The following is a 19,498-nucleotide window of genomic DNA, read 5'->3' on the forward strand; positions in this document are numbered from 1 at the left end:
AGTGTGTGAAGTTTCCATCCATTCCCAAAAGTAGTTACTGAGATACCAGCTTACATACAAAAGCTTAACCAAACTGGGACGCCGTAGCCAATGAGCAAGTGCAAAAGCTCTACCTATTCTTCGAATAATCAAGATACATGTACCTGTTTAAGTTACCTGCCTGAAATATTTAGTAATACAAGTGACCAAGTATTGCAGTAGCAATACAGAAGTCCCCTACCAGTGAAAAATGATTTTACTTGACCTTTAATAGTGTCCTTGACCTTTGACCGACAACCATGGGTCATGTGCGTGACACATAGTCTAATCATAGGATCCTTCAATGCAATTGAAAGCAGAAACAAATTTTCAATTGAGCTTGAACAGTGACCCTGACCTTTCACTGACATGTATAGATCATGCGTTGACACATTGTCTCATTAAGATAATCAATCGATGCGTATAAAAGTTATGGAGCAGAAACAATTTTTACTTGATCTTCAATAGTGACCTTGTCCTTTTACCTTTAAGCATAAGTCATGTACATGCATAATCTACATATTGCTCTCTATTCACATACTAAGTTCTATCAACCTAGCTTGAATGCTTTTTCAGTTATCGCAGGATCCAGATTTGCAGACAGACAGATGGAGAAAGGGCATTTTTATAGTCCCCTTCGGTGTGCCACCTGTTGGGGACTAATAACCTATTTGAAAGACATATAATTCCCTTACCAATATTAGCAAGGCTACCAGCTGTGATGAGACATTTAGTCACATGGTTCACACCAGTACCCTGTGCAAAGTTGGTCTGTCTGCTGGATGTTGTCACTTGTCTGGATCGCCATGGTAACACTAGAGCAAAAGTTCCCAGAAAACTGGCAACAGAGACAATCAAACTGATTATACTAACAACTGTCTCTTCAAGCAATGCATGATTTGGTGGGATGTCACTGTTGATTATGATAGACTGGTTACCAAGGCAACAAGATGACACAAAACTTGCAGATGCCATTTCCACTCAAAAAGTCTTGCATGACCTTCTTCCAAACATACATCCATGTAAAGTATTTGCTTGCAAAACTCTGAAATAAAAAAAAAACAGTTAACTACAAGTGATTTATTTTGTGACACAGTATTTGTTTGTTTGTTTGTTTGTTTTGGGATTAATGCCGTTTTCCAACAGTATTTCAGTCTTGTAACGGCGGGCAGTTAACCTAACCAGTGTTCCTGAATTCTGTACCAGCACAAACCTTTTCTCCGCAAGTAACTGCCAACTTCCCCACATGAATCAGAGGTGGAGGACTAATGATTTCAGACACAATGTTGTTTATCAAATAGTCACGGAGAACATACGCCCCGCCCGGGGATCGAACTCAAGACCCCGAAATCCATAGACCAAGGCTCTCCCTACTGAGCTAAGCAGGCAGGCTATTGTGACACAGTGATAATTCTCTAAACATTTTCTACATTACCTTCAGATTTCCAGTCTAAATATCTTTAATCAATATTTCTGAGCACTTAAAAACACTTAAAAACAAACGAGCAACAATGAGTATTTCAGTGCATTTAAAAAACAAACTGAGCATGGCTGTATTGATCATGAGCACAGGGCTTGAGGAGTAAGAATTGTATAGATCATGGAGAAAGATATGCAAGATTTACCAACAGTATGCACAGATGGTCATGGAGTAAGATATGCAAGATTTACAAGCAGTATGTACAGATGGTAAAGGAGTAAGATATGCAAGATTTACCAGCCATATGTACAGACGGTAAAGGAGTAAGATATGCAAGATTTACCAGCCATATGTACAGCTGGTCATGGAGTAAGATATGCAAGATTTACCAGTCATATGTACAGATGATAAAGGAATAAGATATGCAAGATGCTCAGGTGAGCTAATAATATGAACAAAAATATTCCTTTTTATATAGTAGATCTTTTGACATGGTAAAGTAAATGCTGAAATAATCAAGTGAGATAAGAATCTCTTTGTTATCTTCAATAAATTTTGTTTGTCTTTCATAACATGAGCATATAAAAATGGTAAAGAATTCAAAAACAGTCACATTTATCATTATTCCAATTTTTCCCAGTACCTTAATACCAATTATTGTACCCACATTATAAAAAGCAAATCTTGTGACAAATATGGCAGCTGTACTTACTGCAACTTATTCCATTTTTGAAGAAACGAAATTTTCAAATTACAAATTATGTCTAGGAAACAAATGCATGTAATGGATTATGCAATAGTTGTACTCAGCAAACATGACTACATATTGTACTCATATAGGTTAATAGATCCCACTCCTCCCACTAAAATCTGTCAAGCATACATTTTTACAATTAAAAGCTCAAGGTATGGAAATTTTCATACCTACATGTACTTCACTTGCACGTCATTAATTATTTTAATACCATAGCGTGACATATTTCTATGCATTTTGGAAATTTTCTTTTCGTTTACTCCTTAGACATATAATTGATAGCATTTATTTAATACATAAAAAAAGTAATTTTTGGAAAAAAATCTCTTTTGATTATATATCTTTGAAAGAAATTCTAAAATTAAGAAAAATATATTATCTTTTTTTGTGTAAAATACGGTATGTTGAAACTGCAGATGACATTGTTACTTAATTTAGAAACAAAAGCTATCAATATGCCCTTAGATGCAAAAATAACCTGGTATTTAATGTAGAACTAATGGTGAATAATGAATGTTTGGTCAACTGAGACTTTTCTTTCTTAGTTTTTCAACCAATTAACCCTTACACTGCTGAATTTCTATAATGAACTTGTCCATCTTTCAATTTGGACAGTACCATTAACTGTTAAAAGGGTAGCTTACCAAAAAGATACTGACTGAATGGCAAACAGTGCAGATCTTGATCAGACTGCACAGATGTACAGGCTGATCAAGATAAGATAAGATCAATTATATTTTGAGTCGGCAAGAGGAGTAACAATACAACATAAGCACTCTAGGTGCTTTTGAACAGACTATGTACATGTATTAACAAATTTATACTATAAACAGCTTGTTTTATTTTCATTGTTACCTATAAATTATAGGGAACAAAAGTAAAACAAGCTGTAAAAGAAAGACATGATTAAAAGAACTATGAACATTAAAAGGTCTATTTTGAATGAATTAACCTGAAATATATCTAGCACAAAGACAGAACATAAGATTACATAGCACAATCAGTGAAATCTAGATCAAGATCTACACTGGTTGCAAAGGCAGAATCAATGGTGTCCAGCATGATATTTAGGGTTAATAGTATTTTAAATTTAGCAGTCTATAGTTACCATGTCATCACAGACACAGTTTGCTGATCAGCATGCTTGTTGACACTTGATCTGTGTAGTGAGACAAAGGTAATGCCTTGGTCATGTGGCAAAGTACTTTTTTTTTTTACAAAATTTTGGCAGGCAGGACAACTAAACTTAAATTCTGAACTGGAGATGGGAGGGACCAGTGAAATATCAGGATTTTAACCCTCCTAACCAAGACATCACTTGTATGGACTCTAATATGTGTATGAATGACAAATCAAGTATGTTTTTGAAAATTAAAACTACTAATGATTTTTATGGCATGTTACAGTCATGCCCAAGACTTGACAAATACACGGTGGGGAAACCAAGAATGCAACGTCATCAAAACCCAGCGCAAATGAGCTGACCACACACAAATTTACGTCGATTCAGGTCAAAAAAGTCTTGTAACTTTTTTATTACTGCAGCTTTCGACTCGAGATAAAGAGCACCATACCCGGCCTGGAGTATACTGTTCTGCGGTAGTGTCCCATATTGTACGTATAGCTTGGTTTTTGCTTGAAAACGCGAACAGTTAGCAAAGAGGGTATGAGCTGTACCACACTTTTGTCTAAGAAAGTGAGTTTTGACCGTATTTTCGTGAAATGAGGACAGATTTGACGCTCATTTAATATCAGTGACTAGCATAATAGTCAATCATTGTTTTATTTTGCTATTTTTAAGGATATCTGACGATATTTTGTTCAAAACAAACAACATTATTAAAATGAGAACATCCACACTGACGACTTTGTTGGAGAACATCCACACTATTATCATGCACTATTTAGAAAAATCTAAGACAAAACCGTTTTTGTTTTAAAATCTGACATGTAAAAAAGTAAAGTAAAAGTGATAAGTTTCACTGCATTCAATCTGCGTGTCATTCGTTATTTTGTTTCGGATGACAGTATTTATTTCTTTTTATGACATAAATTTAATAATGTCAATTTGAAAATATTGTTGCAATCCATATAGGGCGTTTGATCTATATAAATATTCAGTAGAGTAGATTCTACATGAATAAGATCATGTTATATATAATATAATATATAATATAAAAATGGAAAAGAAAACATAAATCTTTTTTCCACCATTTTATACGCCCGTTTGGAAAATGGGATGTATTATGGGAATGACCCTGGCAGGCAGATGGGCGCGCGGGCGCCGTCCACAGACTTTGTCAGGAACATATCTTCTACATGCATGGAGGGTTTATGATGAAACTTGGCACAATTGTTCACCACCATGAGACGGAGTGTCATGCGCAAAAAGCAGGTCCCTAGGTCTAAGGTCAAGGTCACACTTGGAGGTCGAAGGTCAAATTCATGAATGACTTTGTCCGGAGCATATCTTCTTCATGCATGGAGAGATTTTGATGAAAGTTGGCACAATTGTTCATCATCATAAGACGGAGTGTCATGTGCAAGAACGAGGTCCCCGGGTCTAAGGTCAAGGTCACACTTAGAGGTCAAAGGATACAAGAAAGAAAACTTTGTCCGGAGCATATCTTCTTCATGCATGAAGGAATTTTGATATAACTTGGCACAAATGTTTACCACCACAAAGCGGAGTGTCATGCGCAAGAACCAGGTACCTAGGTCTAAGGTCAAGGTCACACTTAGAGGTCTAAGGATTCAAGAATGAAAACCTTGTCCGGAGCATTTCTTCTTCATGCATAGAGGGATTTTGATATAACTTGGCATAAATAATCACCACCACGAGACGGAGTGTCATGCGCAAGAACCAGGTCCCTTGGTCTAAGGTCAAGGTCACACTTAGAGGCCAAAGGTCAGATACAAGAATGACTTTGTCCGGAGAATTTCTTCTTCATGCATGGAGGGATTTTGTTGTTACTTGGCACAATTATACACCATCATGAGACGAAGTGTCATATGTTTCCCTTCTTTAGAACTACTTCCCTTTGTTGTTACTATAAATAGCTTATATTGTAACTTTTTCATTACTAGTCGTAGGGAAAAATCGAGACCACTTTTCTGTAGTACAACATGCACGCTACATCCAATTTTGAGGTGTATTTTGACCAATCTCTACCTGGTAAAGATTTTTGTGTGGACTTACAGTGATTTTTTTGGATTTTTTTAAGATTAACTTCCCTTAGTTGTTGCTATAAAAAAAATTATATTGTAACTTTCTTATAATTGACCGTAGGGAAAAAATAAGACCACTTTTCTTTGGTACAACATAGATGTTACTTTCCAATTTTAGGTGTATTTTAAGGCATCTCTACCTGGTAAGGAGTTTTTTTGTGGACTAAAAACAAAAGACTTACAATGATTACTAAACAACCACAAAATTAAAATTCCATTTGCAAATACAGGTGCTAGAGTAAAGAAATTTGCTGTGACGGGCGTATACTGTGACATTCTGGCACTCTTGTTAGTATTTGGAATTATTTTTCTCCACTGTCATTGCAGTATTTTTGGAATTATGGGGAAATTAATTTTGGTAAATCAACATTTACTTCCAGTCGTTTATTAACCCGGTAAGTCACATACTGTATGCGGAGCTTAAATATGTAAACAAAAAATAATTTTAAACACTTAACAGGTTAGCCAATAATTAGAAAAATAAAACTTCTCCTCCCATTTAAATTATTTTGGCACCAATTACATATGCGAGATAACAAAGTATATGTAAATTTCTTTTGCCAAACCACAAACCTATACTTAAACACCCTTACAATTTTCCGGGCTGAACTACTATTAACGAACAATCTTGCTCAAACTCTATAAAACAGTTTGAAATTATTAAGATCTGCTAATGTGAATAGGTGTCCGCAACTAGTAAATTTATTAATACAGTTGTATAAACAGTAATTAGTGTTTGAAATTATTTTTTGTCCAATAGCATTGCAGTACATTTCAAATTATGGGAAATTTATTTTAATAAATCAGCATTTGATTGAAGTGCGATATTAGGGGCTAAGCTTCAGCCGGAAAACCTGCTCTGCGGGAACACTTAGACGTCACAGCCGAGAGAGAAAACCAAGGATGTGAGGAGTGTGGAAAGGTGTATAAATACTGATGAAAGTTTAAGGCGTCACATGAAAATCTTTCCCGTATGATGCTTATGGTAGTTCTACAAGTTCGGATCCATTTTTTTTCTTCACTGATTTTAAATTGGATTAAACTCCGAATTATAGAATAAACTTGCAACTTTTGGCAAATGTAAATCGATAGTGTCATGTGCTTTTCCTGCTCTTTGGTACATGTATGACGCGGCCAAGGATCGAACCCACGACATCGCGCACCCAAAGCGGACGCTCTACCACTAGGCTATAGACGTTGCCTTTATTTTAAGAGATCAGCGCATTTCAAGCTGACTTAAAGACACTGTTTAGAACTATTTAATGTTTGAACAATTTTAATATCATGTTTTATCTTTAGAAATATAATATTGTTGTCATGGGATTGCCATTCAATAAATAAATTTCGGTTCCGTATGCAGAACCCAGGCTTTAGTCTACGTAATGATAATACATTGTATGCCTTTCTGCCGGTTTATCAAATGTGCATAATCACCTTAAGTGATAATGCCCTTTTATGTATAAGGTTGGATTGTATTTGATATTTGAAGGAGACTTCCATTTGCTGAAATAAGATTTAAAATATCTTACAGTTAGAATATTTAGTTAAAGTACTAACTGTCCGTGTTTTATGCACTTTGGGATGGATATAGTTATAAACAAAATAACAATACAATAATTATTCCAATCCTTTATTTGCTTTTAAACTTTGTGTGCAGGACTTTTATGCGAATTTGTCTTGTTATCTTAAAATAATGTTTTTCCTAAGATGCAATCAATTCAACACAGTGTCCTTATGCCACACTATACACAAAGATTAATGATCTATTTTAACTGGTCTACAGCCTCGCGGTAAATGGTTTGAACTGCTGATTGTATGTATAGACGACATTTGTTGTTGAACAACGTAGCTTGACTGCCTAAGAAACAGCTTTTAGGAAGCATAACTGCAATAATGGTAATAAAGAGTGTGGATGTTCTCTAACAAAGTCGTCAATGTGGACGTTCTCATTTTAATAATGTTGTTTGTTTTGCATAAAATATCGTCAGATATCCTTGTAAATTGCAAAATAAAACAATGGTTGACTATTATGCTAGTCACTGATATTAAATGAGCGTCAAACCTGTCCTCATTTCACGAAAATACGGTCAAAACTCACTTTCTTAGACAAAAGTGTGGTACAGCTCATACCCTCTTTGCCAACTGTTCGCGTTTTCGAGCAAAAACCAAGCTATACATACAATATGGAACACTACCACAGAATAGTATACTCCAGGCCGGGTACGGTGCTCTTTATCTCGAGGTGAAAGCTGCAGTAACTAGAGCTATCACTAAAGGTGATGAATGTACCCCCCGCATGCACTGACACAGTACATTGCAATCTGACGCACACAAGATTGCATAATTACTGTATGTATATAGACTGTATGTATACAGTACAGTAACAAAAAACAAAATCCCATAACTATGCAGAATATTTATCTAAAAGAATGTAACATGCACCATGCACAACTAGGGTTGGTACTGATCACTTGTGTAAAGTTTCATTAAATTGTGTGTAAGGGTTTGGTAGATTAGGCACGCACAAGATTGCATATGCAGACTGTATGTACGTAGTATGTTAACAAGAAACAAAGTCCCATAACTCTGCAATTTTTGTCGCTGAAAGAACTTAACATGCCCTATGCACAACTACTGTTGTTACTGATCACTTGTGTGAAGTTTCATTAAATTGTGTCAAGGGGATGAGGAGAGATGGTGCGCACAAGATTTTGTCTATGTATACACTATATAGTAAAGTAACAAAAAAACAAAGTCCCATAACTCTGCAAATTTTTTTTCTGAAAGAACCTAACATGCCCCATGTACAACTACTGTTGTTACTGATCACTTGTGTGAAGTTTCATTAAATTGTGTCAAGGGGATGAGGAGAGATGGTGCGCACAAGATTGTGTCTATGTATATAGTAAAGTAACAAAAAAACAAAGTCCCATAACTCTGCAAAAAAAATTTCTGAAAGAATCTAACATGCCCCATGCACAACTACTGTTGTTACTGATCACTTGTGTGAAGTTTCATTAAATTGTGTCAAGGGGATGAGGAGAGATGGTGCGCACAAGATTGTGTCTATGTATATAGTATAGTAACAAAAAAAACAAAGTCCCATAACTCTGCAAATTTTTTTTCTAAAAGAACCTAACATGCCCCATGCACAACTACTGTTGGTACTGATCACTTGTGTGAAGTTTCATTAAATTGTGTCAAGGGGATGAGGAGAGATGGTGCGCACAAGATTGTGTCTATGTATATAGTATAGTAACAAAAAAACAAAGTCCCATAACTCTGCAAATTTTTTTTCTAAAAGAACCTAACATGCCCCATGCACAACTACTGTTGGTACTGATCACTTGTGTGAAGTTTCATTAAATTCTGTCAAGGGGATAAGGAGAGATGGTGCGCACAAGATTGCGTCTACGGACAGACGGACAGACGGCCAGACGGACAGACAGACAGACAACCTGAAACCAGTATACCCCCCCTTACAACTTTGTTGTCGGGGGGTACAATAAAAAAGTTACAAGACTTTTCTTACCTGAATCGACGTAAATTTGTGTGTGGTCAGGTCACTTACGCTGCTTTTTTATGACAGTGCATTCTTGGTTTCCCCACCATGAAATAATTACTTTTTCAGGTTTTTATTGTGCAAAAGTGTCCACTGCTGATTTTTTTCTGCTGCATGCATGTGGTTTATGTTAATACAGGAAACAACAAACATAACTTTATGCCGCCTTTTTAACACAAAAATTGATTATATCATGGTTAGCAATTTATTATCCAAATCAAAATACAATATTTTAACAGAAAAAAATATGTAATTTGTTAATAAATTAACTACTGGATGGGTAGAAGAATCCGATAGGCTAGAACGCAGACTAGGTGTCCGGTCAGACACCTATATCCTCAGGACTTATGTTTTTGATGGACATATGTTTTCAACAATGTCAATGTTGGTATTTCCAGTTAATTTGCATATCCCGCGCATGTCAAGCGGTGGTCACGTAGTATTTTGGTAGAATAAACAAAGTTCTACATGTGTATTCATTTCATGTGTGGGATTTATTCGAACAGAGAAAAAAGTACCGCTTCGTATGCCGTTGCTCGCTCGTTCTGTGTAAATGGTTTGCAACTGGGCTTCAAAGTAAGATTTAAGTGCATAAGGCTCATGGACCCATACTGTATACTAGGTACATTACTGCCACCTGTGATAATAACAACACACAAAGTGAAGGTCTTGTATTATTTTGTCGATTGACAAGTAGGCCATTCAGTTATTCTCTTTTCATATTTTTGGCAATCATTTGATTCCTTATGTCGTTGAAAAACTGAAGTCACAGGGATATTGTTATGTGCGAACTGACGTCTCTCACAGGAACCTTGCGGCTTGAAATACAGCCACAGTTTTGACTAGCAGCCATGATTTGATGCTATTTATCCTTTTTGAAATTGAATATTTATTCTTTACATAGTTACCAAATAACCAACAACATTCGTTTTTAATATATCCAGAATTTTCAAATGATATTAAAGAAATGATAAAGTAGCTCTCACGCCATGTTTTCTACCAACCGAAGTGGATTCAATTCCAGCTTAGCAATGAAAACAACAAATCCCGCGAGAACAGATAAACAGAGCGTGATTCCCGCTATGTGCACGTGTTTTCACTTCCGGGCCAGGCTCATTCTACTTCCTTTGTTTGAAACAAGAGCTGTCTCCATAGGATGACACATGCCCCCGATGGCACTTTGAATGAATAGTTATGGCCGATGTTAGAGTTTAGGACCTTTGACCTACGGAACTGGGTCTTGCGCGCGACACGTTGTCTTACTGTGCCACACATTCATGCGTAGTTATTTTAAAATCCATGCATGAATGACAAAGATATGGACCGGACACGCCCATCATTGCACTATCATGAAATATGACCTTTAACGTCTAAGTGTGACCTTGACTTTTGAGCTACGGACCTGGGTCTTGCGCGCGACACGTCGTCTTACTGTGGTACACATTCATGCCCAATAATTTTAAAATCCATGCATGAATGACAAAGATATGGACCGGACACGCCCATTAATGCACTATCATGAAATATGACATTTAACGTCTAAGTGTGACCTTGACCTTTGAGCTACAGACCTGGGTCTTGCGCGCGACATGTCGTCTTACTGTGCCACACATTTATGCGTAGTTACATGAAAATCCATCCATGGATGACAAAGATATGGACCGGACACGCCCATCAATGCACTATCATGAAAAATGACCTTTAACGTCTAAGTGTGACCTTGACCTTTGAGCTACGGACCTGGGTCTTGCGCGCGACACGTCGTCTTACTGTGGTACACATTCATGCCAAGTTATTTGAAAATCCATCCATGGATGACAAAGATATGGACCGGACACGAAAATTGCGGACAGACCGACAGACGGTTCAAAAACTATATGCATCCCTTCGGGAGCATAAAAATGGCGTGAGAGCTACCTTGTCATTATTTAAATATCATCGGCAAATTCATAATATTTTAAAGAAGCATTTAATTCGAAAGTTGTGGGTTATTTGGTGACTATAAATGTAAAGAATTTCAAATAGGAGAAACAACGGCCAAATCACAGCGGGTAGTAGACACAGCAGCTTTATAGGAGAGATCGCCCTGACGTCACGCATCAACACCTGTTTATCTGACGGTGGGCAAAACAAATATTTTTACATCGTTTGTGTATGGGATCGGAATTTTTAATTTCTAATAACTTTTTCGTTCATTTATGGATTTTAAAAATTCAAAAAGTTTTGAAATGCTTACGATTTTCATATTTTTATATTCAAATAACTTTTGAAAATTAATAACCGTTTTAAATGACATATGATTTTAATAGCGGCGTAGCGATGCTCCAAACTTTTAGAAAAAACACTGTAAGTTAAGCGATCATAATTAATCGAATTTATTTCGAAATAAAAATTAAAAGTTATCAATAAATTGCTTGTTTTATATCCTTTCCAATGATCAAAAAATTATTGATATCATTTATGATTTAAGAAAGTTTAAGCCGTTAGAAAAACATCAATGTTTTAAAAAAAACATGGACGCTCGGCGACAGCCCACCCGGTCTTTGTCTTATCAGTTCTAAAAATAGAATATACAACGGATTTGTATACAAACACGATCTCTCCTATTTCCAGCCGCAGATACCTGTGCTGTCTCTGTGTAAGGTCAAGTTATGGGACACAGCAAAATACTCGAGCATGACACTCATTTTGGTCGTTACACAAGAGCAGGTAATGACCTTATGCTACAAGCTGCAAAGTTATTTCAATCATGTTTCCTGAAATAGCACAGAAAGGACATAAATTACTCACTTATCGTTCTGTTGGATAATTTTATTTTTACCGGAAGCGGAAGTAAAATGGATCTGAATGCAACCGGTGTATCCAATTGGGTATAGGCTGAACACCACTAAATTCAGCTGTTTCCCACTTTTCCCACTTTTTCTTTGACATTTTCTAGCATTTCAAATTTCCCCTTAACACAACCTCCGTGACTAGAAAGACCCGTATGCTTTAGTAGTTTCGGGAAGCATCCGTCGGTGTAACCGATTGCTTTGTTTTATATCGTCCAAAGAAATATGCCTATTTATTTTTATAGCTCTTTGGGATATCATATTGATTTGTTTAATAAATAAATGCATGGTTGTATAGATGGCAAGGGTATGGCCATATGAAAATCTTTAAAATTTGTCTCCTCAGAAACTGCTGGGCTAAATTCAAAAATTTATTTCATACAAATGTTTCTTAGATGACCTCTACCAAATTCCTACAAGCTCCATCCCACATTACCCTCCTCCCTCCCCAACCACTACTACCAAACAAAAAAGTTCTTTTACAATTTTTTACTGTTGTCCAATAGTAGACTCACCAGAAACCCTCTTTACTCTAGGGAAATGAGCTGTATTTTTGTGTGTGTTTTTTATTTTTCAGAAAAATTGGTGAGTGATCACGACTGCCAACCATAACCCATTTAAGGTATTTCAATGGAATGGAAAAGTAACCTTTCTATGTTATCTGTAAAACAGGATAAAGCATTTATGCATCTAAAATCCTCAAATTCATGAAATTGTCTTTTTTTTTTTATCTAATTGCATTTTAAGACATTTTCCTGTACTTTGACACTCATATATATATATATAGTAGAGAGAAATTTTCGGTAATTCAGAGTGTTGAGGTATTTCAATGGAATGGATATATTTTTCTTGAAGTTTGCCGCAACGTCTGTATACGACGTTTCCCGTAATTTTTGTTATGACGTGACGTCATTGTACATTATTTCAAAATGTAAACTGCCTGAAGATATATGTATTGAAAGCGCTTGCAGTGAAGAATTAAAATAATTGTAAAACACAGAAGTCTGCTGCTGTTTATTCCTTACAAATTGAACTTTTATATATTTTATACCTGCACAAGGATTTTACTGACTTTTTTAATACAATTTACTTGTGTAAGGAAGGAATTGTACAGCGAAAGAGATAGCGGAATGCAAAACTTCTGAGATACGGAAGGCGGCAACACTCTGAATTACCGAAATGGAAAAGATATATTTTTCTTGAAGTTTGCCGCAACGTCTGTATACGACGTTTCCCGTAATTTTTGTTACGACGTGACGTCATTGTACATTATTTCAAAATGTAAACTGCCTGAAGATATATGTATTGAAAACGCTTGCAGTGAAGAATTAAAATAATTGTAAAACACAGAAGTCTGCTGCTGTTTATTCCTTACAAATTGAACTTTTATATAGTAGAGAGAAATATATATATGCAGCAGAAAGATAACTTTGCCTATCAGGAGCTTTATCAACATATTTCCACTTGTGGAATTCTGTTGTTTTTTAAACTTTCTTTTAAAACAATTGTTTGTTTGTTGACATATTTCACTTTGTACAGAAAATACCACAATTTCTCCGAAACTTTTTTTGATTTGATCTTTACCAGTTTTTCTTTTCAAATAGCCGATCACAGAGTAATTTAAGCCCTAATCCTTTCAATTGTTTTAGCAGTTTTGCATATACATCTAAATTAGTAGTAGTTAACTGAAGTTTGTATTTTTATTTCCAAAATCTAGTCTTAGTAAGAAGTAAGTATCCTCCTTTGTCATGGATCTCAACATACCTCTCACCTCACACACGCGCATATCAAGTGTTTGTGTTTACGTTTCTGTTTAGTGGGAACTTGTCAAAAAGTACTGGCACTATTTTGAAATAATTTCTCTGCATGCTCTTCTACTAAAATTGTTCTAGCAAGCTGTGAATCTTAGGTGAACGATCTAGGACATACATGACCCTATTGTTAAATTTCCTCTGACCTTTATTTAGGTAAAGTTCAACATATCATTTACTGTCATTTCTCAACATTATGTTGTTTTTTTTTATTGACAGAGCTATAATTGGACAAAATGCCACAAGACCTAACTAGCCATACTGTAACAGATTTTGCGGCTATCATGGAGCGTCTACTGCAAGTATACGCCAGTGATAGGCACTGTAAAAGGTTATCTAGGTGGACCTTTAATTAGGAAGTGTATGGAAGAGTCTTATCCTGAATAACAACAGGATTGTGGATGAAACTGACAAACAATTGCCTAGCCTAAACACACACACACATACACACTCACACCCACACACACAAAACTGTACAACAGTGGTGAGTTTTTCTTGATTCGGTGAACCTTATTGCATGGAAAAAGGACAATGACCTCAAAGCAAGACTTTCCTGTGTTCACAAAAAAGCAAGGATAAATGTCAAACAAGGTATGCCGCGTTCCAAAAACGCAGCCTCCCTAAAACGAAACCCACAGCAAGCAGATGTGCACACATCTAACACACACACACACACACACACACACACACACACACACACACACACATACAAAGCAAACACCTGAGGACAAAACAAACAAAGAAACAATGTGGGGCACTGCTCTGGAACGGTCAGTGGCAAAAAACGCCACTGGGGAGTTTACTCCGGTTTATGGTTCGCACCCAACCTCATTCTTACCCCTACCATGTTCCAAAGTCACGGGACAGTGTAAATAAAAATAAACCCTGCCAAGTGAATCTCTAACACACGCAATGGAAACAAAATGCATATGGCATGTAAAACACAAAAATGCTCCTGTATATAATTATATAAAAAGCAAGCCTTAAAAACCAAAAATGCATGTACTCAGTGCCTATACAGATGACAGAGCATTAAGAGAAACGCCCTTAAGGGCCCGACGAAACAGGCCAGAAGACAGAAATCGATACAGTTCAGTCCAGGTGGGATTTCAAAACTGCCTATCACAGAGTCATCCCACCCTTCCGTCAGACAGAATCAAAGACGGAAGCGTAGTGTCCGACTGTAAACGGGTTGAACACTAAACATGCAGTGTGTCTCAAAACAGTTGGCTAGTAACCTCTTTTGATAAAACGTTTTATAATTTTACCAAGTTTATAAAGTTTGAAAATTACCATGACCCAAATTCTTACGAAGTTTGTAAACCACATCCCCATAAAAATCGGGGTTTTGAAGTATTTTTTGGCAGGAGTGGTTTTGAATTACTACTGAATTTTAAAACTAAATCAGAATTACGATAGTAAAATTTTGCAAAACATTTACACAATTTGTAATAACTGTAGCCCTGCCGAAGAAGCTTATTTGTAATATATTGATTACGTTCGTTGAAATCTTCAACATGACTACCGAATTAATTGAGAAATATATACCCCATAAGATGTAGCCCGAGATACATCCTCATCCAAATGGGGGAAATTTACAATACTAAAAATAAAATCCTCCCTCTTGTCATAAGTTTTGGTATATATACTATTGTCATGAAATGAATAGAGAAATGCAAATCTAAAAGTGAAGCAGCAGTATCCGAATTGTTAGTTTTATTATGCCCCCCTTCGAAGAAGGAGGGGTATATTGTTTTGCAGATGTCGGTCGGTCTGTATGTAGACCAATCCGTTTCCGGATGATAACTCAAGAACGCTTGGGCCTAGAATCATGAAAGTTGATAGGGAGGTTGGACATCACCAGCAGATGACCCCTATTGATTTTGAGATCTGTATGTCAAAGGTCAAGGTCACAGTGACCCTGATTAGTAAAACTGTTTCCGGATGATAACTCAAGAACGCTTGGGCCTAGGATCATGAAAGTTGATAGGGAGTTTGGTCATCACCAGCAGATGATATTTTGATTTTGAGGTCAGTATGTCAAAGGTCAAGGTCACAGTGACCCTGAACAGTAAAACGGTTTCCGGATGATAACACAAGAATGCTCGGGCTTAGGATCATGAAAGTTAATAGGGAGGTAGGTCATCACCAGTAGATGACCCCTATTGATTTTGAGGTCAGTATGTCAAAGGTCAAGGTCACAGTGACCCTAAACAGTAAACGGTTTCCGGATGATAACTTAAGAACTCTTGGGCTTAGGATCATGAGTATTGACAGGGAGGTTGGTCATGATCAGCAGATGACCCCTATCAATTTTGAGATCAATACGTCAAAGGTCAAGGTCACAGTGACCAGTAACAGTAAAATGGTTTCCAGGCAATAACGCAAGAACGCTTAGGTCTAGTGTCAAGAAAATTGATAGTGAGGTTGGTCATGACCAGTAGATGATCCCTATTGATTTTGAGGTCATTAGGTCAAAGGTCAAGGTCACATTTGCCAGGAACAGTTAAATGGTTTCTGATCCTCTTGTCCAAAACCACAGGGCCTAGGACTTTGATATTTGGTATGTAGCAAAATCAAGTGGTCCTCTACCAAGATTGTTCAGAATATTTCCCTGGGGTCAAATATGGCCCCACCCCGGGGGTCACATGGTTTATATAGACTTCTATAGGAAAAAAACTTTGAAAACCCTCTTGTTTAAAACCACTGGTTCTAGGGCTTTGATATTTTGTATGTGACAACATCTAGTGGTCCTCTACTATGTTTGTCCAAATTATTCCCCAAGGGTCAAATATGGCCCGCCCTGGGCATCACATGGTTTACATAGACTTATAAAGGGAAAAACTTTGAAAATCTTCTTGTCCAAGCCACAAAGACTATGGCTTTGATATTTGTAATGTAGCATCATCTAGTGGTTCTCTACCAAGTTTAATCAAATTATCCCTCTAGAATCAAATGTGACCCCACCCCGGGGGTCATATGGTTCATATAGACTTATATAGGGAAAAACTTAGAATCTTCATGTCTACAATCTACATCATTCAAATTTGGACCACATGTATTGTTTTGAGTGACAAGATGAACCGTGACATGAGTTGACCTTGATCTTGACCTAGTGACCTACTTTCACATTTCTGTAGCTACAGACTTCAAATTTGAACCACATGCATAGGTTTGTGTACTGAAACAAACTTTGACCTTCTTAGTGACATACTGTCACATTTTTGAATGTACAGGCTTCAAATTTGGACCACATGCATAGTTTTGTGTTCCGAAATAAAATTTGATCTTGAGATTGACCTAGTGACCTACTTTCACATTTCTGAAGCTACAGGCTTCAAATTTGGACTGCTTGCATATTTTTGTGTTCTGAATTGAAATTTGAAATTGATTTTTACCTAGTACCTACTTTCACATTTCTCAAGCTACAGCTTCGAAATTTGAAGCACATGCATAGTTCTGTCTACCGAAATGAACTTTGACCTTGAAATTGATCTAGTGGCCTACTTTCACATTTCTCAAGCCACAGCTTTCAAATTTGGACCACATGCACAGTGTTTTGTACCGAAATGAAATTTGACCTTGATTTTGATCTTGAGCTAGTCTTGAAATTTGGAACATTAAAAAATGGCCCGGTGGTCGGTGCCTGGATCTCTTGTTAGGTTAATAGGTTAAAGGTCCAGGTCAGATTGGACCAGAACAGTAGAACTTTTGTTTACAGTGAGCATATAATTTCTGTTCCTTGTGCAATTACTGAATGCATCAAGGGGGATGGGGGTCATTTCGTGTTCGACGAGCTCTTGTTTAACTGGAGCTCCCGTGGATAAATAGTATCCACTAATTGAGCAAAAAAGAAAGAAAAACAACAAAAAAACCTGGATTGTCTATATTAAAAATATCATCCAAATAGCGCGATGTATTAATAAATGCAGTAATAATATCTGCCTGTGTATTTGGAGAAGGGCTCAACATAGAGTCTCTTTCATAACAATATGAAAACAAATCTGCGACAATGGGTGCAAAGTTAATTGTCTGAAAACTGCATTCCCAAAGCTGACGTAAATGTTGTTCAACAAACAGTAAAAGGCTTTACAAACTACGTCACAGGTCCACATCGCAAATGTTTATTAATGCAGCAGTTAGTAAAGAAAACTTTATAGAAATTGCAAGCGAGACATGTAGCATTCTCCCTGGCAAAGGTCTTTTGAATTAGGGCAGTTAGTTTGTCATGTATTATATTATATGGTAAAGTGGTATACAAAGTAGAAAATTCATAAGTACTGACTGAAGATACCTTGTTATTATTAATTTCAAACTTATCCAAGATTTCGCAAGAATTTTTATCGGTCAAAATAAGTGTTTACCAGAGTTTTCGTATACTTTATCACAGTATCTTTTCACGTGGGCTTTTACAGCAATTAGACAGGATGTTAATAGCTTTAAAATTTGAAATATTTGTGTAGTGGTGCAAGAACTTGAATTAGCGATGAAACGAACTTTATATGATTGTTTATGCAATTTAGGAATCCAGTACATGGTTGGAAGTTTAATTTGTTGATCATCTATACCTACTATGACCAAATTTTGTTCAGCAGAAGGACTCAGTGTATTAGCGTTAGTGCTATTTAGTTCGTTTTATAAAACAATAACATGATGTAGGCATCAAATGACGATTATATTGTTGGCCACCGTGTCGACTGGAACTAAGGCATACTTAGAATACTCTTTTCAGATGTCTCAAAGTAAACTTGGGTTTTGGTGGAAGTAGGTGTTCATTTTTTGATAAAATTTTATACGAGAATTGACAATTTTGAAAATATTACGTTTCCAAGACGATAATGCATTGGGATCAACATTCTCATGAAAACACCATTTAACACAAAATGTTTCGATGGATTCCGCAATCTGACCACGACAAGCATCAAAATCAATTTTTGAAGGAATTCTGTATTTAGGTCTTTTAAAGAATAAACTACGAATACGCTTGTCTTTAGTAATATCAAAACTACCAGTGATGACATGACCGGCATCTGAATAGCAAAATTTTGAGTTTTTACATTTGCAGTAAGAATGGGTATTTGTTTGAACATCTAGGTCGGAAACAATTTTATCGTTAATGAATATAACATGTTTTACAGGTGTTTTATATTTATAACAGATAATAGGAACTTCAGATTTTCTGAAATATTTAGGCACAGAATCAATGACACGTCTATTACAAAATATACTTGGAAATATACAAAGTTTTATTTAGCCATTCTTATTCATATTTATCCTGTATGTGAGCAATGTCTTCCACATACATTCATTAGTTAACTTTATTACACTATATCCTTCATTTTCAAAGGATATTTAGAGATAATTCAGAACTGTATATTATAAGATTCCTGATGAAGGTGTGGATTGAAATATCATTGTATATATAATAGAAGCTCTTTTTATAGAGGGGCGGGGGTCATTTTTCTGCTTAATATTCTGACTTACTATCAAGTACCTGTGATGATGAAAATGAAATCACATCGTTTGATAACCTTAATGCTTGTTTTTTTTATGATTGTCACATAATGAACTTGTCTCCTTAATGAAGAATATGAAGTAAAGAGCACTAGCTCAAAGGGAGGGCCATAGGTTCGAGCCTTAAACTGACTGCACTTAGTCTAACCCTGAGACATTTCATACCCAAGGAAGAATTTTTGTTGTTGTTGTCTGCCATGTCACGAACTTTGTCACATTTTGGGCAGGATATGTGCAAGGCAGCCAGTTAGCTCAGTCTATATACAACTCGCCCTGAAGGTGAGAGGTCATGTGAGAATCTCAAACTGACTGTGACATTATAAATTAGCTGTTACAACACGCAATGTTCAGTGCTGCATA

At 36.3% G+C, this 19,498-nt stretch overlaps 1 protein-coding gene across 1 annotated transcript in view; it reads right to left on the reverse strand.

Annotated features, from left to right (window-relative positions):
• The window catches only part of LOC123534299 (G-protein coupled receptor 143-like), a 28,121-nt gene extending 16,336 nt beyond the window's left edge, over positions 1 to 11,785 (reverse strand). Inside the window, exons 1-2 of the mRNA XM_053520275.1 lie at positions 11,773 to 11,785; positions 714 to 1,063 (exon numbers count right to left, since the gene is read on the reverse strand). Coding sequence (XP_053376250.1) covers positions 714 to 993 — 280 coding nt within the window. The 5' untranslated portion in view covers positions 994 to 1,063; positions 11,773 to 11,785. The remainder of the gene's footprint in view (positions 1 to 713; positions 1,064 to 11,772) is intronic.
• Between the last annotated feature and the right edge of the window lie 7,713 nt (positions 11,786 to 19,498).

The sequence above is a fragment of the Mercenaria mercenaria genome, chromosome 12, assembly GCF_021730395.1.
Source record: "Mercenaria mercenaria strain notata chromosome 12, MADL_Memer_1, whole genome shotgun sequence".
Classification (NCBI taxonomy): domain Eukaryota; kingdom Metazoa; phylum Mollusca; class Bivalvia; order Venerida; family Veneridae; genus Mercenaria; species Mercenaria mercenaria.